General features: G+C 41.7%; 1 protein-coding gene across 6 annotated transcripts in view; it reads left to right on the forward strand.

The window, feature by feature from the left end:
• Window positions 1-22908, forward strand: part of LRGUK (leucine rich repeats and guanylate kinase domain containing) — an 81330-nt gene that overhangs the window by 33602 nt on the left and 24820 nt on the right. For all 6 annotated transcript variants that reach the window (XM_048836705.2, XM_048836706.2, XM_048836708.2 and 3 more), the window contains exons 11-15: window positions 4720-4839; window positions 13879-13975; window positions 15166-15279; window positions 19040-19241; window positions 20482-20595. In XM_048836705.2, coding sequence (XP_048692662.2) covers window positions 4720-4839; window positions 13879-13975; window positions 15166-15279; window positions 19040-19241; window positions 20482-20595 — 647 coding nt within the window. The remainder of the gene's footprint in view (window positions 1-4719; window positions 4840-13878; window positions 13976-15165; window positions 15280-19039; window positions 19242-20481; window positions 20596-22908) is intronic.

Consider the following 22908-nt stretch of genomic DNA (forward strand, 5'->3'; position numbering starts at 1 on the left):
CAAAATGAAACAGTTTCTGTTGGAGAGGGGGACTTGATCCCCAATCACCAAGAGAGGTCTTCCTCATCTCATGGGTGAAGTGTCTCCTTTATGCATACCTACCAATGCTGTTGCTCTTGAAAGTCCTCAGCAAGATCAAGGAGGACAAGGCCAAAGTCATTCTGATTGTACCAACTGGCCTAGACAAGTCTAGTATCCTTACTTCCTTCAACTTACCTCTCACCCACCTTGGTGGCTTCTGACCAGTCCCCGTGAGATGTCTCAGGATGTCGGTCAGACAGTTCATCCCAACCTGGATGTTCTGCAGCTCCAAGCATGGCGCCTTAATGGTTTTGTGGGTAAGAGTCTTCTTGTTCATCAGATGTACAACTGGTATTGGTAAACAGCAGGAAGCAGTCTATGAGATGCATTTACCTTCAAAAATGAAAGAGATAATCTTTAATGTACCTGTCAACAAGTTTCTCCTGCTGCTCTTTGCTTTCCATTGTCCTAGACTACCTGTTGGAATTGAAAAGATCAGGGCTTTCTATGACCTCTATCAAAATTAACTTGGAAGCTATAACTGCCTTTCATTCATCAGTAGAGGGTTTTTCAGTTTTCATTTATCCTATGTCAAGATTTCTAAGAGCTCTAATTAATCTTTTCCCCAAAATTAGAGACCCTACTCCAATCTAGGACTTGAACCTTGCCCTTAATTGCCTAATTAGAATACCATGCACCATGAGTGGTGGCTATCACTTCTGCCTGGAGGGTTAGGGAACTGGGGCCTTAATGGCAGACTCTCCAGGTACAATGTTCTCCAATGAAAAGGTCTCATTACAACCGTTTCCTAAATTTTTACCTAAAATACCTTCTGAATTTCAACAGATCCAAGGTTTCAGAGTAGCAGCCGTGTTAGTCTTTATTCGCAAAAAGAAAAGGAGTACTTGTGGCACCTTAGAGACTAACCAATTTATTTGAGCATACGCTTTCGTGAGCTACAGCTCACTTCATTGGATGCCTATGCTCAAATAAATTGGTTAGTCTCTAAGGTGCCACAAGTACTCCTTTTCTTTTAACAGATACAAGGGATCCACAATCTCCATTGCAATGATTTTCAACATGGATTTCTGGGTGTATTATTGCTCGTTATGACTTGGCTGACATTCAGCCTCCCCCTAGCATGATAGCACATTCTACAGAGTCACAGTCTACAGATTGGCTTTACTCAAAGCCGTTCCAAATGTCCCAAAGATGATGAAATCTGCAGAGCTACAACATGAATCTCTGTACATACTTTCTCTAACCTTTGTGTTCTGATTCATGCCATTAGATAGGTGCTGCAGTTCACAACACAGCTCTCTTTTCAGTACTGGACTCTGCTCTAAAGCTCCTTCCTCTGTAAGGGGATACTGCTCAGGAGTCACTTGAAGTGGAGCACCCATAGGGACACTGCTTAAGGAAGAAGGAGAAGGTTACTCACCTTATGCAATAACTGGAGTTCTTTGAGATGTGTGTCTCTGTGGATACTCTACTACCTGCCCTCCTTCCCCTCAGCTTCGGAATCTCCCTTGTGGGACTTTGCAATGAGGAAGGAACTGAGGGCCGTTCACTGTGCAGTCTTATGTAGCCTCAGTGCAGGGCATGAGGATGTGTAGGGCATGTGTGTGGGCCAAATGGGCACTGCTACCAAAAAATCTGATTAAAGATGCAGGGTCACATGTACCTGAAGTGGAGCACCCATAGGGAAAGACATCTTGAAGAACTCCAGTTACTGCACAAGGTGAGTAACCTCTTCTTCTATTGAGGGATTCTACTGGCATCCTAACCCAAGGATGTAAGGGTAGTCTAGAGCAGCGTGTCTCAACATTTTTTGACACCAGGATCTGGCTTGCTGCCTTCCTAAACTGTGTCAGGGAGATCTCAGGAACTGGTGCCTGTCCACAGACCGGTCATTGAGAAACACTGATCTAGAGAACAGGGCACTAGACTGGGATGCAGGTGACCTCAGTTCAGTTCTCAGTTTAGCCACAGAATCCCTCTGTGACCTTGGACAAGTCACTTAAATCTAATCTGTGTCTCTGTTTCTCATCTGTAAAGTGAGGATAGAACATCCCTACCTCACAGGAGTGTTGTGATGATGAAATTTATTAATGCTTTAGAGGCACAGAGAGAGTATGGTACTATATCAGTACCTAGACAGAGAGAACTGTTTTGCTGGTGTGAGCTGATGCAGGAGAGAAGCCATTACTCTGAATTATCTAATTTTTTCCTTTCACTTATGCTCAGCAGCTAACATTACTTCAGATAGATTAATCATCTACTTCTGTTGCTGTTTCCATTATACACTCTGTTTTTCGGTTATTTATAGTTAGCTATTTTAAATTATATTAGTCTGAAGTTTGGAACCTAGATGTGATCTGTTTTCTTTAAAAGAAAATGTAAATGGGTCAAGCCGTTTATTAATTTCCCAAAAAGGTGGGGTTTTTAAAAATTATTTCAGCTGGTGTTTGTTACATCAAATGACGTAATCTTAACGTCTCTGGTAAGATTTTCAAAAACAAAATGTCTAAATTTACATTCCATATGTAGGCACCTAATAAGAGGCCTCACTTTCAAAAGTGCAGAGCACCCACAAATGCCCATTGACTTTAAAGGGAGCTGCTGAATGCTCAGGACTTCTGAAAATCAAGCCACTTAATATGGATTTAGGCTAAGATTTTGTAAAAATGGGCACCTAAAGTTAGGCCTCTGTGTTTCTGCAAACACTTTGCATCCTATCCTGCAGGGTGCTTCGGTCAGTGGGAATTAAGGGTGCTTCATGCTATGCACGATTGGGCCCATAATCCTTAGTGTCTTTCATCCCATTTGTAGAGCACTTTGCAAACTATCACCTTGATCCTGCAAACCCTTCAAGTCAATGAGATTACTTTCACAAGAGTTATAAAGGTTTGCAGGATCGATCATAAATATGGTCAAGACTCAATTATCCCACCATTGAAATGTTGCCATGTCTGAGGTGGAGCTGGGCAACTCTTTAACAGTCCACAGCAACTGTAACTGCAGAGGGAATTTCAGAAAAGATGGTAAATCCAAGTTACAATCTGAGCAGGATACACCAGGTTTAACATCCTTCTTTTTGCAAAAAATGCTATGGGATTTTTTAAGGAAATATTTTGTGCTCTTTTCATGTTTAAATCATGCATAAATGCACACACTTGATTTTCCATTGCTTTCTTTGTCTATGCGGTGAATGACATGAATAGTATAGACTCATAGATTTTAAGGTCAGAAGGTAACATCATGATCATCTAGTCTGACCTCCTGAATGTTGCAGGCCACAGAACCTCACTCACCTACTCCTGTAATAGACCCCTAACCTCTGGCTGATTTACTGAAGTCCTCAAATCATGTTTTAAAGACTTCAAGTAACAGAGAAACCACCATTTACACTAGTTTAAACCTGCAAGTGAGCCATGCTCCATGCTGAAGAGGAAGGTGAAAAACTACCAGAGTCTCTGTCAATCTGATCCGGAGAAAAATTCCTTCCCGACTCCAAATATGGCAGTCGGACCCTGAGCATGTGGGCAAGACCCATCAACCAGACACTGAGAAAGAATTCTCTGTAGTAACTTGGAGCCCTCCCCATCTAGTGTCCCATCACTGGCCATTGGAGATAGTTGTTGCTAGCCTTTGCAAATCGACTACATGCCATTGAAGGTAGTCTCATCATGCCATCCCCTCCATAAATTTATCAAGCTCAGTCTTGAAGCCAGATAGGTTTCCCACTCCCCTCTCCCCCATACATTAGATTAGATCAGTTCCCTTGATGATATGCCATTCCCAAAGACCTATATGATGCCAGTACAAGTGTCCATTGTAGGAAGTGTAATAGTGCCTTGTCAAGGTTCCTCCCCCACTCTGAACTCTAGGGTATAGATGTGGGGACCTGCATGAAAACCTCCTAAGCTTACTTTTACCAGCTTAGGTTAAAACTTCCCCAAGGTACAAATTAATTTTATCCTTTGTCCTTGGAATAACCACTGCCACCACCAAACTCTAACTGGGTTTACTGGGAAACGTAGTTTGGACACGTCTTTCCCCCCAAAATCCTCCCAGCCCTTGCACCCCACTTCCTGGGAAAGGTTTGGTAAAAATCATCACCAATTTGCAGAGGTGACCACAGACCCAAACCCTTGGATCTGAGAACAATGAAAAAGCATTCAGTTTTTTTACAAGAAGACTTTTAATAGAAAGAGAAGTAAATAGGAATAAAGGAATCACCCCTGTAAAATCAGGATGGTAGGTACCTTACAGGGTAATTAGATTCAAATCATAGAGAATCCCTCTAGGCAAAACCTTAAGTTACAAAAAAGACACACAGACAGAAATAGTCATTCTATTCAGCACAATTCTTTTCTCAGCCATTTAAAGAAATCATAATCTAACGCATACCTAGCTAGATTACTTACTAAAAGTTCTAAGACTCCATTCCTGTTCTATCCCCGGCAACAGCAGCATACCAACAGACACAGACCCTTTGTTCCTCTCCCTCCTCCCAGCTTTTGAAAGTATCTTGTCTCCTCATTGGTCATTTTGGTCAGGTGCCAGCGAGGTTACCTTTAGCTTCTTAACCCTTTACAGGTGAGAGGATTTTTCCTCTGGCCAGGAGGGATTTTAAAGGGGTTTACCCTTCCCTTTATATTTATGATATGCCTTGTTTGTTTTTCCTCCTTGCAGCACTTTGCCTAGTCTTGATGCTCCCTACCCCATGTTAATATTAGTTGGACCCATGGCCTGTGGAAAGCGGGAACTTTCTCACAGGATCTGCAGACAGTTCAACAATTTCTTCAGATACAGGTAAATTTATTCTATCAGTTTAAGAGACCATCGAGTGCAGTCATGGCTCAAATTGTTGCTTTTTTTTTTTTTTTAAGTTAAATATTACAGAAGACTGTTAAATGGTCATTGCAAGGCGTTCTGTCTCCTACTAGATCTAGGCTGTCTGAGGTCATCATATAATATCTCCTTATTTTTTAATATGCTATATAAATTATCAAGATTCTTTTAAAAGTGAACTGCAAAGCAAAATCAGCACCTTTTTACTGCTCCTTTTATCTGTCTGTCCATCCATCCATTCATCTGAACTTTTCCTTTAGTTCATGTTACTGTGTCACAGTTCAGGGCAACTGCACTTGTATTTCCCCTCAGGTTCAGCAAGGGCACCTACTGTTGGCTTCCAGCTCCCCAGCTATTTTCTTTCTGGATGGAGGCCCGCATCCCTCTCCCTTTGGACCAGGGTATTCCCAGGCTGCATAGTTCCCTACCTTCACTGTGTATTTCCCAGCACAGACAGGTTGCTCAAGGACACCCCCTTACTTTCTCTTCAGAGACAACAGAGTGATTGTCAACAGATATGTTATCACACAGCACTTCCTAGGCAAGCCTACTTTAGTCTTAAGGTACAAAACATTACAGAGAAAATATACTAAAACAATAAAAAAACTTACATGCATTCCAAAAGGTTGCCAAATAACCCCAAGCCTATCATGGGTTCTGGAGGACCCAGTCCTTCAATCCCTACCCTGAGGATTGGGACCCTCCATGGACCAGGGGTCCTGTCCATTTTCTGAATCAGGAAGAAGGCCATGAGCCAGTTTAAGACCAGCCTATTTGTCCAAAAATTCTTTCCTTATCTGTCAGTCTCTGGAGAATCCAGTTGGAAATAGTGTATGTATACTTTGCCATGGGGGTGGTTTCTCTGGAGATGTTACAACCTGAGTGAATTTGCCTAATCACCCCCTGCTCTTCTCCTATTTACCTTTCCCATGGAAATACATACAGTTCCACAATAACACATACACAATTGCATTTTTAATACAATGAACTCCAAAGATGTTAAAACTAACTCTGTAAGGTTTAACTTAATTCAGTAAAGTTCATTCAGGATATTACAAGAAACTGCCAGCCTGCCACACCCCACTACAAAAGTGTTAGGGTGCATCTATACAGGGCACCTACATATTGCATCCAGAAGTGAATAGGATGCCAGTGTAATTACTGAACTATTACAATATGCTTTCTGTGACTAATGCCGACAAAGTGGGAATCCTCCATTCGTCACCAGCTGTAGAGTCTAAATTTCAAGGTAGCTGGACCAGTGTAATAATCTTTTTGTAGCTAATTCTGACAAAGCAAATGGGCCTCCTTCATTCTTCACCAGCTGTAACTTCTACCTTTCAAAGGTAGTGCTATATAGTACACATTGCAGTAATCTGTGTAGCCATGTGTTACTGGTGCTCACTTGTTGCATTTTGCCTTATTTTAAACTATAAGTTCCTCAGGGCAGGGACTATGTATGTATCTATATACATTACTATGTATATGTACAGCACCTAACACAATGGGGCCTCTGGGTACTAATGTAATAAGTCATAAGAATAGAGCCTTAAGTGCATATATAATAGTTGACAATGTAGAAGCGGAATTAGTTCTTTGGATGCCCAGCACCACAGAACCCTAGACTGAGTATCAGTGATATTATATAATAGGCACCTCCTTCAACTCAAGTCCTATAATGTGAAGATCTGCTGGGTGTTTGTAATATTTTATAATGCTAGATTAAGTCACATGACTAGCAAGTCCAAAGGACTTCTTGACAGAAAAGCTGTGATGGTTACAAGATTGGAAAAATCGTGTACAATGAGTGCTTTGAGAGACCAGCTTGGAAATTATAACTAATTGAAAACTGGCCCGAATTTTCCAAGCACTGTCTGATTTCCAAAAGCATTGTTTTTTATATGTATTATTCCTCAAAAGTTTTATGTATGAGAAAAAAGGAGAGAGAGAATTTTAACAGAGCAGAACATTGCAACTACAAAGCAAAGTTGTATTTTAATTATTCAGTGGAGATTTCAGCAATTTTATGGCTTACTGTTTTAAATTTCAAACAGTCCACTCATTAAAAATGTATTTCGTGTAAGGTATCCTGGCAGTTCAAATGTGAACATGGCCTTGCAATTAAAAAAGTTGTAATGGGTAAAAGTCTTTCAAAAAATGAAATTGGACACTGAGACCATCTGGTTTGTGCTCAGGAATGTCCTTTAAAGCTGGATATGTTTGTAATATCTTTGAGAAAATCAAGCCTTTGAAGTTAAAGTTTTATAGGGTCCATGTGCACCACACTGTTCTCATTTGCCATAGTTCACTGATAAAATAGTGGTACACACTAGTGCTGCTACAGTTAAGGATCTGTCAGCCTCTGCATTATAAACTTAATTTCTTAGTGGTTTATAACTCAGTTGTATTAAAGAAAAGAATTTATTCCACATTAAATCTAGGATCTCAGTACAGGGGAAAAAAAATCTCTCCCCTTTGACTTAGATATTTATTTATTCAGGAGTGTATTAATAGGAGGGTTGTATGTAAGACCCAGGAAGTAATTGTCCTGCTCTGCTCAGCATTGGTGAGGACTCAGCTGGAGTACTGTGTTCAGTTTTAGGCACCACTCTTTAAGAAAGATGTGGACAAACTGGAGAAAGTCCAGAGAAAATCAACAAAAATGATGAAAAGTTTAGAAAGTCTGACTCATGAGGAAAAGTTTAAAAAAACCTGGGCATGTTTAGTCTTGAGAAAAGAAGACTGAGGAGGGACCTGATAACAGTTTTTAAATATTTTAAGTGCTGTTATAAAGAGGACAGGGATCAATTGTTCTCCGTGTCCACTGAACATAGGACAAGAAGTATTGGGCTTAATTTTCAGAAAGGGAGATTTAGGTTAGATATTAGGAAAACTGTCCAAATATAAGTTAAGTAAGGAATAGGTTACCTAGGGAGGTTGTAGAATCCCCATTACTGGAGGTTTTTAAGTACAGGTTAGACAAACATCTCAGGGATGGTCAAGGTCCTGCGTCAGCGTGGGGGGGTGGACTAGTTCAGTGTTTCTCAACCCAGGGGTTATGACCCAAAAGCGGGTCGCAAGAATGTAGGAAAGGGTCGTGGCTGTCTGGAGCCATCCCATGGGCGGGCGAGAGCCCAGAGCCTTGCCACCCGGGGCTGAAGTCGCAGAGGTCACATAAAATCATGGAATCCATTACCTCTGTGACCCATTTGTAGCCTCATAAATTAGACAATCGAATGCAAAGCGAGAAGTTATGGGAGATGAGTGTTCCATGTAGAACTTTCAGTGACGAGTGTGCATTTTAATCACAAAGTGAGTCTTTAGTCAGTGAAATGGATACATTTTAAACCTGTTCTGTTGCAACTGCAAGTACAAGTGATAGCAGGAATTCATCACAGCCTAAGAAGAAAAATAATCATAGGTACGACCCTGTTTACTTAAAGCTTGGGTTTTCATTTATTGAGGACTGAAATGATGAACACAGGCCACAGTGTGTCATCTGCTTGAACTGTTAGCAAATGAAAGCCTAAAACCATCAAAGTTACATAGGCATTTCTAGACAAAGCACTCTAGCTATAAAGACAAGCCTCTTGATTTTTTTAAACAAAAAAGGAAAGATTTGGAAATGTCACAAAAAACACTTGAATGTGTATCTACTATCTGGGAGCAAGCATCGCATGCTTCTTACCTTTTTGTGCACTGCATTGTGAAATGTAAAAAAGCTCACACGGTCACTGAGAAGTTAATTTTACCTTCTGCTATTGACATGTGCACTGAATTATTGGGTGAGTCGGCTGCAAAAAAATTAAAAACAATCCCTCTCTCCAGTGATACAATACAGAGAAGAATCTGCGATATCTTAGAAGACCTCAAACTGCAAACAGCTGATAGTCTTTCAGTACACGACTGTTTACAGACTGATACAGAGTGCGATTTGATACATATCTTGCTGGTTTTTGTGAGGCACATGTGGGAAAGTGATTTTCAAGAATCATAGAATCGTAGGATGGGAAGGGACCTCGAGAGTCCAGTCCCCTACACACAAGGCAGTACTAAGTATTATCTAGACCATCCCTGACAGGTGTTTGTCTAACTCGCTCTTAAAAATCCCCAATCATGGAGATTCCACAAGCTCCCAAGGCTATTTGTTCCAGTGCCTAACCACCCTGACAGCTAGGAAGTTTTTCCTAATCACCAACCTAAGCCATTTTGCTGCAATTTAAGCCCATTGCTTCTTGTCCTATCCTCAGAGACTAAGGAGAACAATTTTTCTCCCTTTTCCTTGTAACAACCTTTTATGTACTTGAAAACTGTTATCATGTCCCTTCTCAGTCTACTCTTCTCTAGACTAAACAAACCCATTTTTTTTAGTCATCCCTTGTAGGTAATGTTTTCTAGACCGTCAAATCATTTTTGTTGCTATTCTCTGGACTTCCTCTAATTTGTCCACATCTTTCCTGAAATGTGGCGCCCAGAACTAGACATAATATTCCAGTTGAGGCCTTATCAGTGCAGAGTAGAGCAGAAGAATTACTTCTCGTGTCTTGCTTACAACACTCCTGCTAATACATCCCAGAACGATGTTTGCTTTTTTTGCAACAGTGCTACACTGTTGACTCATATTTAACTTGTCATCCACTATGACCCCCAGATCGTTTCTGCAGTACTCTTTCCTAGGCAGTCATTTCCCATTTTGTATGTGTGGAACTGATTGTTCCTTCCTAAGTGGAATATTTTGCCTTTGTCCTTTATTGAATTTCATTCTATTTACTTCAGACCATTTCTCCAGTTTGTCCAGATCATTTTGAGTTTTACATCTATCCTCTAAAGCACTTGCAACCCCTCCCAGCTTGGTATTGTCTGCAAACTTTATAAGTGTACTGTCTATGACATTATCTAAATCATGGATGAAGATATTGAACAGACCCAGACCCAGAACTGATCCCTATGGGACCCCACTTGATATGCCCTTCCAGCTTGACTTTGAACCATTCATAACTACTCTCTGGGAATGGTTTTCCAACCAGTTCTGCACCCACCTTATAGCTCCATCTAGGTTGCATTTCCCTAGTTTGTTTATGAGAAGGTCATGTGAGACAGTATCACAAACCTTACTAAAGTCAAGATATACCACATCTACTGCTTCCCCCCATCCACAAAGCTAGTTACCCTATCCAGTACTTGTTTAGTGTGGATTTGCCTACTTCTACTACTGCTGCTGATATATTTGTTGCATTGGATGATTACTTGGAGTCGGTGGGATTGAGCTGGTCGAAGTGTATTGGTGTTACAACTGATGGAGCTGCTTCAAAGACAGGGAAACATTCAGAAGTTATTCAGATAATCTTTTTGAAAGAACCCAGTGCAATGTGGAACCACTGTTTCCTGCACAGGGAGGCATTATCAGCTAAAGACATGGTACCTGAGCGTCACAAAACTCTTAAAGATGTTGTCAAAATTGTGAATTACATCAAACAATATGCCAAGAATTCATGATGCTTTCAAGTTTTCTGTCAGGAAATGGGCAGTGCACATTACATCTGCTTTACGATGCTGAGGTTCGCTGGATGTCCCATGGCAAAGTGTTGTCTCGTGAATTTGAACTTAAAAGTGAGTTGGCAGCTTTTTTTTTTTTTTTTGAAGAAAAAAAAATCTCACCTGGCAAAGCACTTCAGTAATGACACATGGCTTCCTCATGTTGCATATATGGCAGATATATTTGATTATCCAAATTATTTGAATCCATCTTCACACGGAAGAGGGCACGATCGCTTTGAGCAAACTGATAAAATTGTTGCATTAAAAAAAACTTTCTCTGGTGAACAAACATGTTTCAAATAATAGAATGGACATGTTTCGTAATGAGTGTCTAGAAACAAAAAATTGGAAAGATTCTGCTAGCCAGGAAGCACTGAAGAAAACAATCAGTAATCATTTAACTAAATTACACAAAAGATTCTGAGATTACTTTCCAGACAAAGAACTCAAGGGAAAAGAATGGATACTAATGGATACTATCCAAATGGATCTATTTGGAGTTGTGTTGGAAAATGTTAGTCTACTATGGAGGAAGAATCTCAGCTGGTCGAGTTATCTTGTGATCGCAGTCTACAGAGAAAATATACTGAAATGTGCCTTCCCCAGTTTTGGTGCAGTGCTGCTGTTGGAATATCCTGCTCTTGCTTGCCAGGCTATTATAGTCATTTTGCCTGTCAGTATAACATACTTGTGAGAAACTGAATTCTCTGCCCTGACTCAACTGAAGAACAAAAGCAGAAAGAGACTGGATGTTGAACATGACCTTTGGATTGTGCTGACTAAAATTACACCAAACTTTGATTAAACTCATCAAAGAGCATAGAATCATAGAATATCAGGGTTGGAAGGGACCTCAGGCGGTCATCTAGTCCAACCCCCTGCTCAAAGCAGGACCAATCCCCAACTAAATCATCCCAGCCAAGGCTTTGGCAAGACTGACCTAAAAAACTTCTAAGGAAGGAGATTCCACCACCTCCGAAGGTAACGCATTCCAGTGTTTCACCACCTCCTAGTGAAAAAGTTTTTCCTAATATCCAGCCTAAACCTCCCCCACTGCAACTTGAGACCATTACTCCTTGTTCTGTCATCTGCTACCACTGAGAACAATCTAGAGCCATCCTCTTTGGACCCCCCTTTCAGGTAGTTGAAAGCAGCTATCAAATCCCCTCTCATTCTTCTCTTCCGCACACTAAACAATCCAGTTCCCTCAGCCTCTCCTCATAAGTCATGTGTTCCAGTTCCCTAATCATTTTTGTTGCCCTCTGCTGGACTCTTTCCAATTTTTCCACATCCTTCTTGTAGTGTGGGGCCCAAAACTGGACACAGTACTCCAGATGAGGCCTCACCAATGTCGAATAGAGGGGAACAATCACATCCCTCGATCTGCTGGCAATGCCCCTACTTATACATCCCAAAATGCCATTGGCCTTCTTGGCAACAAGGGCACACTGTTGACTCATATCCAGCTTCTTGTCCACTGTAACCCCTAGGTCCTTTTCTGCAGAACTGCTGCCGAGCCATTCGGTCCCTAGTCTGTAGCGGTGCATGGGATTCTTTCGTCCTAAGTGCAGGACTCTGCACTTGTCCTTGTTGAACCTCATCAGATTTCTTTTGGCCCAATCCTCTAATTTGTCTAAGGCAGCAAGCTCGGGTTTCTCATTAAATGGAACCTAGGATTTATTATACTGTTGTTAATCTGTTCCTGTTGTTGATTTCTGCCTTTAACTTTGACTGTTGATCTTCTTTAACTTATTACTATTGTTGTTATTACATGTAGTGGGTAAAAAGTATTTTGGGGCCAAAATACTCATGTGTTTTCTACTTAATCTATTTATTGGGTCGGGATTGGCCACAAGTGTTTACAAATGGGTCCTGGTCCAAAAAAGGTTGAAAACCATTGGACTAGATGACCTGTCAAGATCTCTTCCAGCCCTAGATTTCTATGATCAAATTAATAAAATTACAGGGAAACAAGAGAGGCTTTACAAGATCTTCATTATCAAAACTCAAAAGAAATAAAAACAAGAAGGGCCTTGTTTTTGGAAGGGGTTTTTTATTTATATTACTGTAGCACCTAGGAGCTTTAGTCATTGACCAGGAACCCGTTGTGCTTGGTGCTGACTAGTTTATGGTATTAGGAGTCCACTGAAACACCTATGGGACAAAAAAAGAGAACGGAAAGAAATAAGCAGTTCAAAGTTAAACACAAATGGTACATCTACTCATAGGTTTTGGCATAGAAAGTAATAGACATACAAGGGTCTGATTCTCACTCACAGTAGGGTTCTTTTACACTACTCTGGCAATGTAAAAGGGCCTAAGTATAAATGAGAACCAGGCTCATAAGTATTCTATTTTTCATCAGTTACCCAATACCCATACCAAATAAAGCATGTTTGTGTCACACTTGGGAATGAAATCTGGGTTCCCAGACCTAGACAATGCTGCCCCTAAGTGTGACATGGCTTTTTTTCATTCTGTGATCTCTAGCTTGAGGCTTCAAGACCCAAAGCTCAGCAAACAAGCTGTCTGTCCAGTTTTATTTTGCAAAGCTGGTTAAAATCCATTATCAGTGTTTTAATAACACAGCCAGGCTCCATATATTTAGATGTGAATATTTTTTGCTATGTTTTGTCTGAGATGGAGCAGTCAAGAAGACAAAATATTGTCAGTGTAAGTCTATGCATAACATTTTTGTTCTGCTTGTCCTGTGGCACAAAAACACTATTAGCAAAGTACCACCTCTCAGGAATGTGACCCACTGTTAGGAGTGACTGAGGACCATATGCTGGTGCTTATGTGAAACAGAATGTGTAGGAAGGGACTGGAGCCTTTAAACTAAAATTTCTTCATATGTAGACTTAGCTATTTGGCCAGATTCATATTTGTATGACCCTCATCTCAAAAGAAAGTTCATGTGTCAGATACTTCAAATGGTTGCTCTTAAATAGAAGTGTGCATTTGAAATAGTTCCCTTACCTCCCCCTACTTCCAGCCAATCTCATTGATTCCAGCACTGATACCCTCTTATTGCTGGTTCTGGAGCTCACCACTGGTCCCTCCATCTACTTCTATTAGTTGCTCAACCTGCCTCCCACCACCCCTCCTGTATCTAAGATTCCTATATATCAGCCAGGAGTCAACAAAGCGGGGGTGGGGGGGGAGGATGAATTTATCACTTCCCTACTTATCGGTGCTGTGACAGCTTCCACTCAGACATCCTGTGTGTTTGGATTTATAGCCCAAATGTAATGTTATATTAATACAGTTTTTTTGCATTTATAGTTATTCTTTCAAATATGCAGCATTAGTGGTATGATTTTGCACCTCTTTATTGTCCTCATATTTCTTCTCTGCTTAAAATAAAATGATTTCTCGTGCTCTTCCCTCCTCCTCCTCCACTACCAGCTTCTTAAATGATTGAAAACTGGTGGTTCCTTTAACATATCGTATATCTTCCAGCCCCTGTCACACCACGAGGGCATCTTACTTCGGAGAAGACAACAGACTTGATTACTACTTCATTTCTCAGGAGGTGTTTGACAATATGTTGAACATGGTAAGAATTGGACTTGTGTCTTGGTAGGCCTAAACCTGTAGTATCAGTGAGTTCACTGGATCTCACTGAAACAAAAAGTTTCTAAAGGCCTGATTTCTGAAAAAATGAGATGTGTGCACAATTACATGACTAATATGCATGTCCAGTAAGCACAGTTTCATGTGAAAATTAGGTATTTATTTGTGCAAATGGTCAGCTAGACTGTCTCTTACTGTGTTTAGCTACAGTACCTTTTACAGTGGGGCACATAGATCAGTTGGAGTCTTTAGGTACTATTGTAATATTAATAAATAATAGGTCATTTGCATATGTGAATACCAAGTGTGTGTGTGTGTGTGTGTGTGTTGGGGGGTGGGGAGGATAGGGGTGCTAGAAAGCCAAAACGAGGCTTGTGGATAGGGTCCTACCATGTTTCTCAATGTTCTAGGAGCCCTGTGGGGAGCACAGGATTTAAAGGATAGCAGATTGACCCTGGAGACATTGTACCTGCTTCTCTTCTCTCTCTAGACAGAATGTCTCCAGCTACTGCTTCTGGTGCATATCTGTACTCCCAATGCAGTTTGGGCGCAAAAAGCCCAATTATAGTACTTTATTGGTAGATACACAAGGCCTACACATTCATAAGCCATTGAACTGATGTTTAGTGTTTACCTCTCAATGACAGTGTGGTTTAATTTCCAAAGAATATCTTTGGACACAAAGTACTGGGCACCAAAGTTTTTTTTTGCCAAGTTTCACTGTTGAAATTTATTTCCCAAGTATATGTTCCCCTTGCAGGTTTGCTTTGTGTACCCACTTTCCTCTTTGGTATCTTCTCTTTTATCCGGTGCTGCCATTCATTTTGAGGCACTGTCAAAGGAAGATGCCTCTTGCTTTAGATCTTGTGCTTCTTTGCAGGGTGAATGAATAACCAATGTAAAGTTGTAATCCATCAGCTGCTTGTTTTCAATGAGCTGATGTTTTATTATTCCCAAACAATGTACAGCCTGCACCCTTGAGGCCTGTTCTTTGCTGCTCTCTGCAAGTTGTGCACCCCAGGTGGCCTTGTTATCACTGATGATTTAGGCTTTGTGGAGCTGTATACTAATGGTAACCAAGTCTAGAACAATAATTTTTACTGTGCTTCTGTAGGAAAGCTGTTTTCATTACAATCTTTCCATTGTCATGACACATCACCATTTTAATTTCAGGGGAAATTTATTGCAACCTATAAATATAGCAGCCACTACTACGGATTAGGAAGAGATACTGTAGAATCCATTGCCAGAGAGGGACTGGCAAGCTGTGTTCATTTGGAAATAGAGGTAGGCGTTACTATTACTTAACCATTATAACGTCATCGAAAAACAAAACATGGAAACGTGTTCATTATCAATCCAAAAGAATAACATTTACCTTTGTAGTTTCTGCTCTAATTAAATAATTCTCATTATGAGAATTCCTCTCATGTGAGAGGAAGGATGATGTAGTGGTCAGGGCACTAAGGTAGGACTTGGGAGACCCAGGTTCAATTCCCTGCTCTGCTACAGACTTCCTGAGTGACCTTGGGCAGGTTACTGGGCCTAGATGCACAAAAGGAGTTAGATGTTGCTAAGCTGAGCATCAAAACCCCCAACATTTGGGAGTCTAGAAAATCGTAGAAACATACTGCGATTCACGAACCCTGAGTTAGGTGCCTAGGCTCCCCATACAATGAATGGGGAGAGATAGGGGCCTTAAAATGCTATTCACAAAAGCTAGCTTGCCAGGCAGGGAAACACCTAAGCTAGCCAGAGGAAGATGACCAGAGGGATGTGTGCTAAGTCCCTCAAGGAGATAGGTGTCTAAGATCAGGCTGCAGGGAGGTGCCATCTCTGCTAGCAAGTCACAGATGGGATACCCCTCCCTTATAACTTGTAGCCCAGTGGTTAGGGTACTCATCTGGGATGTGGGAGATGCCTGCTTCAAGTTGTCCCTCCCAGGTGGGTTTGAACTGAGATCCACCACCTCTCGGGTAACTGCTGTAACCACTGGCTATGGGATATTCTGTTATGGGGCTCCCTCATTCTCTCTTGTTGAAGCTTTTCCACTGTGAATAAATAACTAAAGAGTCATTGGAGTAGGATGAGTGGAGCCTGGGTGAGTGCTCTAACCACTGGACTATAGAGTCATTCTCATGCTTGTGCTCGCTTGCGCTCTCTGTCTCTGGCCCACTTGACTCTTTAATTATTGATCCACAGTAAGACAGCTTCAACAGGAGAGATTGAGACAGCCCCACAACAGAATACCCCATAACTCAGTGGTTAGAGCTCTCACCTGAGAGGTGGTAGATCTCAGTTCAAATCCCTTCTTCCTCTCAGGTGGAGGAAGGACTTGAACCAGGCATCTCCCAGATGAGTACTCTAAGCACTGGGATAAAAAAGTTATGCCCTCCCTGGTGGTTTTGTGTCAGTTTGCCTGAGGGGCCCAATCTGGTAGGCTGCCTCTGAGCACACCTTCTGAATCAGGCCCCGCCTGTGGTTTGGCAGCCGAACATCTTTCTTCTCCTGGTTTGTAGATTGCTCTGGGACTTGTGGGAGGCAGCAGTGCGCATGCACAGAGACAGAAACATTGGTGCCTAGCGAACTTTTTATTGCAAAAATATAGGTGCCGAGTAAATTTAGGTGCCTACAAGATTCAGTGGGAGTAGTTTATGTGCATTATTATTAATCATTTATATATTGCCAGAAATGTACAAGCCACTGTATAGCGATAGCTCTGTATCAAAGGGCCAACAATTAAATGGTCTGATCTTGCAATCTGAGTGCCTATTTTGAGGTATTAGCATATTCAACTCCCATTGACTTTAACAGGCATTGAGGATGCTCAGCTTCTCACAGGCTAGGACCCTAAATTCACAAGTGAAGACAAACTGGACATGACACAGTGGGATGTGTCTCATAAAGCTTGACTGCTTCTCAGAATAGGTGTATTACTAAATGATGGAGAAGTTAGGGCCTGTATATGAATAGGGAAGTTACTTTGTCTTTATTGGATATTATCAACAGCAATATCATGAACAGCTAGTTAAGAAATATCTCTGGTGCCAGAGTTCTAAAGCGTGTAATAATTATGCAGCAGTCTGCATTGCTGTGGCCTCTACCTGTTGATGACAAACCATAATGGTGAGTTATGCATCTGAAGCAGAAAGGCTTCAAGTTCATTATCATCTCCTAAGCCCCTAACAAAAGTGATTCATGCCTATTAAAAGAACACTTTAATTATGGTTCATGAGCTGAGGCTAAACATTTGAGCCATTTAATACCCTTTAATCTATCACCTCTGCACTGTTAGGAGGTGGGATTTGTCCCCTTTGTAATAACTATATTTCTAGTCAGTGAAGTACCTGTTGCATTCTGCAACACAGTGAGGGGAGATGTTCCAGGGCACTTTCAGGACCCATCCCTTGTTTACGCGGCCATTGGTGCATACAGTTACCCCATTTGAACATAAAATTGCAGTGGCTGCATGTGCACATTAGGTGTACAATTTAAGTTTCAATCCTATTTTTCAGATACGTCTTCAGTTTTAAGTTTCGGTTGGCCCCCACACAGACTCCATCCCCACCCCTCATTTTAGTGATGTATCATTTTTGGTTTTTGATTTGTTTTACACTAGAAGGCACATTTTGTTGCTTTTGTAGACAGAGCTTATTGCAAACACGAGGGGTTCCTTGCATCTCTCTATTCCCACCACTTTGTGGGCCACCCTCCGATTCCTTTTTATTTCAGGGGCATATGTAAGTAAGGTCAGGTCTATATGCTATATGCTTACTTCGGTATAACTAGGTCACTCAGGGGTGTGAAAAATCCACACTCCTGAGCGACACACGAAACTGACCTCAACCCAGGGATATGTTGGCTGGGTGCTGCCAATTATGATGCTGTCGGGAGAGAGTGTCTTCAGCAGACAGTACAACTGTGCAGCTGCATCAGTGCAGCTGTACCAAACCAAGCTTGTAATGTAGACCTGCCCTAAGTGTAGGTATGTAAGACCCTCATCCCGCAAATACTTTTGTACTTGAACAGTGTCATTGAAGTCAGTAGAACTGTTCTCATGCTTGAAGTTAATCATGTTCAGGTTTATAGGATTGGAGGCCTAAGGTACTCACTCAGGACTCATTTTTGCTGGTTAGGCCTAGCCGTAGATTGGATGGGATGGAGCTATATAGCTCTGTCTTCTCTCCTTTGCCTTTGGGCATTTGTATATCCCAGATGGTTGTGGGGGAAGTCAGGATGGAGCAGCCCATATGGTACCCAGAGCAGACAGCTGCAGTTTTGTCTGGCCCTTACATATTAGCCTTTCTCCCCTCACCATTATATAGCCACATATGCAGAATTTGGACTCAAACAGAGAAGCCAGTTGATCTGTGCCAAGTGCTTTAGAATCCTGTATAAATGTCACATACTGTATTTTTTATTTCTTTATGCTATTCAGGTATGTTTAGTGCGGATGTAGACTTCCCCCTTTCTCAGAATATCATGGTTTGGTACAAGAGATGCCGTCAAAAATTCAAAAGCAGTTCGCTTACCATCATAAACTACTGTGGTTTAATAAACCCTCATTCTCCAAAAGTTATCAGGCTGCTCAGCATCAGTTAGAAAGACATTCTGATTGAGAAGAAGATTCTGATGTGGTTCATTGTAAAAATGAAAGGGCCAAATTCAGTGGTGGTGAAAGTGACATGTGGGGTATAAATTGGTCAGAAAATGGTTGTAAGAAATACAGTAGTATGACTTCTGACATGCAAAATAAGGGGGGAGAAAGGATAGGGCCTAACAGGAAAAACAGTTACTAGGCAGGTATATGAAAGCAAGGTGCTTTAAATCACCAATGAACTGTAGGGTTCCTGGGAGTTGTACTCACTCACTCCAAGATGAATTCGATGCCAGATTTTGAAGACCATAGACTTAAATAACTTACCAACATTGCTAAATATGATGGTTTGTAATAAGTAAGGGGTCATCATGAACACAGCATGTCAGTAAGTAGTCACTGAGTTTCAGGAATAAAACATTATTGGGTGCTTTCTGTCTAATCTTAAAGGGTGTGCAAAGTTTGAAAAATACCTACTTTGAACCTCGATATATCCTGTTAGTACCAATGAACAAAGAAAAATATGAGGGACATCTGCGGAGGAAGGGGCTGTTTAGCAGGCCAGAGATTGAAACTGCAGTCTCCAGAGTGGACATGTATATCAAAATAAATCAGGATTTTCCAGGATACTTTGATGCAGTAATTAACACAGGTGAGTTAACCTCTTTTGTACCAAGAATCTGATTACCCAGGGTGATGGCAACGGATGCCCCCAAACGGCCATGCAGATAAAGTCATCTCTGAAACAAAAACTAGGGAAGGCAAATTGATGCTCAGAGTAGCTGGTTTGAGTCTGCCAGAAATGGAACCCAGCTAGTTCTTATCCAGAGGACATAAAGAACTGCAGATTTGTATCTTTGTCACCTCAAGATTGAATTACTGCATTATGTGCTAGCTACATCTTAAATCCATCAAGAAATTGAACCTGGTGTAGAATCAGCTGCACATTTGTTATGCAGTGTCTTTCATGAGGCTGTTCCACTGAAGTTCCGTGATCTGCCCTAAGTTCCAGATCCTCAAAGGTATTCAGATCCTTTGAGGATCTGGACCTAATTGTCTGTTGGTTTTTGAATGGAGTTCAGTGTGTTGTTTTTGTCCTGTTAATCCCTAAATGGCCTGAGGTCTGGCTGCCTTTTACCCTGTGCCATACTGCCACCGTTGAGGTCCGCAGGGGCATAAAGAGAGGAACTGCTGCAAGGGCCTTCTCTGTGAGGACCCTTCTACTTTGAAACTTGATCACCTCCTTTGGGTAAAATAATTGAATCTGTTGATCTTTCTCAGATGTTTTCTCCCTGTTGTTTAGGGAGTGAGAGAAAATCATGAGGGGAGGGTAGCAAGTAGTGGGACAGGGGATTTTTCCTAGATATTTTTTTTGACTGGCCATTGCTGCGGTGGATTTGGGTCTAGGGTTTAGATGAAATAGCTGGCCTTGTGAATTATTATAATCATATTTTTAACTATTGTTAAGGACACCTGAAGCCAGGGATAGGCAGCCTTACATTTTTAGTGTAAAACAGAAGAAATCAAAGGCAATAAATAAAATTAAATTGAGGAGAAGAACATTTAGGCTGACTTATAGGAGTTTAGAATGTAGCTGAATTTAGGAAATGCTTCTTCACAGTAGTAGGCTGTGGATTATTCTCCCAAGGGAAGTTTCTCAAGTGATGAGGTTTCACCTCATTACTTGAGGAACATTTACAGCTAGACTGGGAATACATTTACCAGAGAATGTATTGTGGAGAAGAAGCCCAAACTGGTAGGGAGATATGCTGGGTGAGCTAACAGGACATTTTCATCTCTGACTTCTGTTATAATTTCGTGCTGGTGCATGGCTGTTCTTTTGTCATACATCCTTTCCCTCCCTCCTTGAAATGTGCAACTGTTTCCTGTAGATGATTACGATGAGGCATACACCCAGCTGAGTCTCCTCATAAAGGAATATCTAGGTATGGTACAGCCTTCAGATTTGGACAGCAGTCGCGTCTTGGACGACAAAACAGTCACAGGTACTGTACATGACTTTCCAACTGTGCCAGTCAGGATCTAACACCAACTTTATTAGGAGAATGTTACTAATTACTTGTCAATTAGAAACCTTTGTGCCCTATCTGTGAGAGAGGTGGCCTCCATGATTACTGGCCTGTGAAAACTCCCCAGGCCTCCCACTGAGTAATGTGCCTCTCTGACTGCCCCTCTCCGAGGAACCGAGTCTGTGATGCTGCTCCTTCCAGTTACTTATAGTTACTTTATATGGCAACTGACTTGGGAGAACAATGTTGGGAAAAGCGCATTGTGTGACCCTAATGTTATATGGAGGCAGGTTATTCTCTAGCGGATAGATATCCACTCATCAGGGAAGGTTTTTAAGGGAGATTCACAACACAAAACATGTCTCCTTGGCTGCCATCTTTGTGCCTATCAGACTAATGAGAAAAAAGAATTGGAGCTCTGAGGCTGAACACTTACATTCCCCCTGGCCTGGTGAACAGGGATATGAATGGGGTCTCTCCAAATCAGGATCCCTCTTGCCATTGGCCAATAACCCCCATCTCCTTTTAACAATAATTCCTTATTGCCGAGTTAGCCTGGGTGATTGACACCTGGGTTAACCTAGCCTGGGTACAGCCACACGGCACAGCCACATCTGAGTTACTTTGTCCTCAGTGGTGCTGCACACTTCTATGTGTGTCGCTAGGGCTTTGGGGGCATATCCCATGATTCTTTGTGCTGCAATAAACTAAGCCTCTTTAGGAGTCTTTCCCAGTGAATTGTGGGAGAACTTGTCTATCGTTTTCGACACACGGGGGAATGGTGGGAAGGCACCGCAGGACTATCAGCACTTGAGTGATATAGCCCGCATTCTCACTGCAAAGTGGGTGGCGTACCAGCCTCAGTGAAAGTGGAACCCAGGCTCTCACCCATACCCCCAGCTGGGCCAGCTAGCTCAGGTATAAAGCACCACTAAATTCAGATGTGTGGACAGCAGGAGACTTAAGGGAGACACCTGGGCTAACTCTGTGGTGAAGACATGCTTAATGGTGAGACGTGCTTCTCCCTAATGACAAGTAAATTATTTAAGAAATCCATCCTTATTCTGGCCCTAGATTCCATTCTGTCTCCTCTGTTTGGGCTATACACTCCTGTAGTTAATGGAGCCCTCAGTGGGAATGAGGGAGGGGAGACAGAGAGTTTCTTGACAGGGAGTTGTGTAATAAGGGAGACAAGAAACTTGTTTATGATAGCTCTTTTCTCCAAGAGCTTCCACAGTTCATAGGTTACTTTAAATCCAGTGCTGAAGGAGGGTGACTGTTTTCCTAAACAGGGGAAGAGCCAATAGTCGTGACTTTCTGCATGGCTTGCAAGGCTGCAGATAAGAGAATCTGAAGAAAGCGTAAGACTGGCACCAAAGTGTTCATGACAGATAGTGTAAAATTCATCACTTTTTCAGGTCAAGTGGTTTCATATCCTGAAAGAATTAATAAATGTTGATTACTCTGTGGGGAATGAAAAGCCTCAACATGGATTGTAACATATAGATACTACCATGACAGGTCTAAAGAAACCAGTAAATTTAATCTAAATCTGGACTATCTTAATTTTCACTTCTAGAAGTGCCAGTGTTTGTCTGAGGTTAGGGAAGGCTTGTGGGGCTGACTGGATTTTGGAGAAGCAGGTTACCATGTATGCTGTATCTTGTTCTTGCAATCTTGCTGTTAGTTATTTTCTGCTAAAACACTAGGGCAGGTGTTCTCAAACTTCATTGCACCATGACCCCCTTCTGACAACAAAAATTACTCCATGACCCCAGGAAGGGGAACAGAAGCCTGGGCCTGTCTGAGCCCCACTGCCCCAGATGGTGGGGGTTCAGCCCCAGGCAGGGGGCCTGTAACCTGAGCTCCACTGCTGAGGGCTGAAGTGCTCGGGTTTAGGCTTTGGCCCTGTGTGGTGGGGGTTGGGCTTCAGCCCTGGGCCCCAGCAAGTCTAAGCCAGCCTTGGTGACCCTATTAAAATGGGGTCCCAACCCACAGTTTGAGAACCACTTCACTAGGAACTAGAACTTTCTGGCACAGGAGGGAGCGCAATGTGGAAGGATTACGGACAAAAGAGAATCTTATCTAATTATAATATGTTCTGTCTAAAGCACCTGACATTCCTTTAACAAAATCTTAATATTCTTTCACATTTTGGAATTGTCAATTTTTACTTTGTTGCTAGCCACAGAAATTCCATTAATAGTACTGGGTTTTGGTAATTTTGCTCTCCATAAAGTAACTTTTAAATTGACTATGCATCGTTAAATACACTTAGAGCTTCATTTA

The sequence above is a fragment of the Caretta caretta genome, chromosome 1, assembly GCF_965140235.1.
Source record: "Caretta caretta isolate rCarCar2 chromosome 1, rCarCar1.hap1, whole genome shotgun sequence".
Classification (NCBI taxonomy): domain Eukaryota; kingdom Metazoa; phylum Chordata; order Testudines; family Cheloniidae; genus Caretta; species Caretta caretta.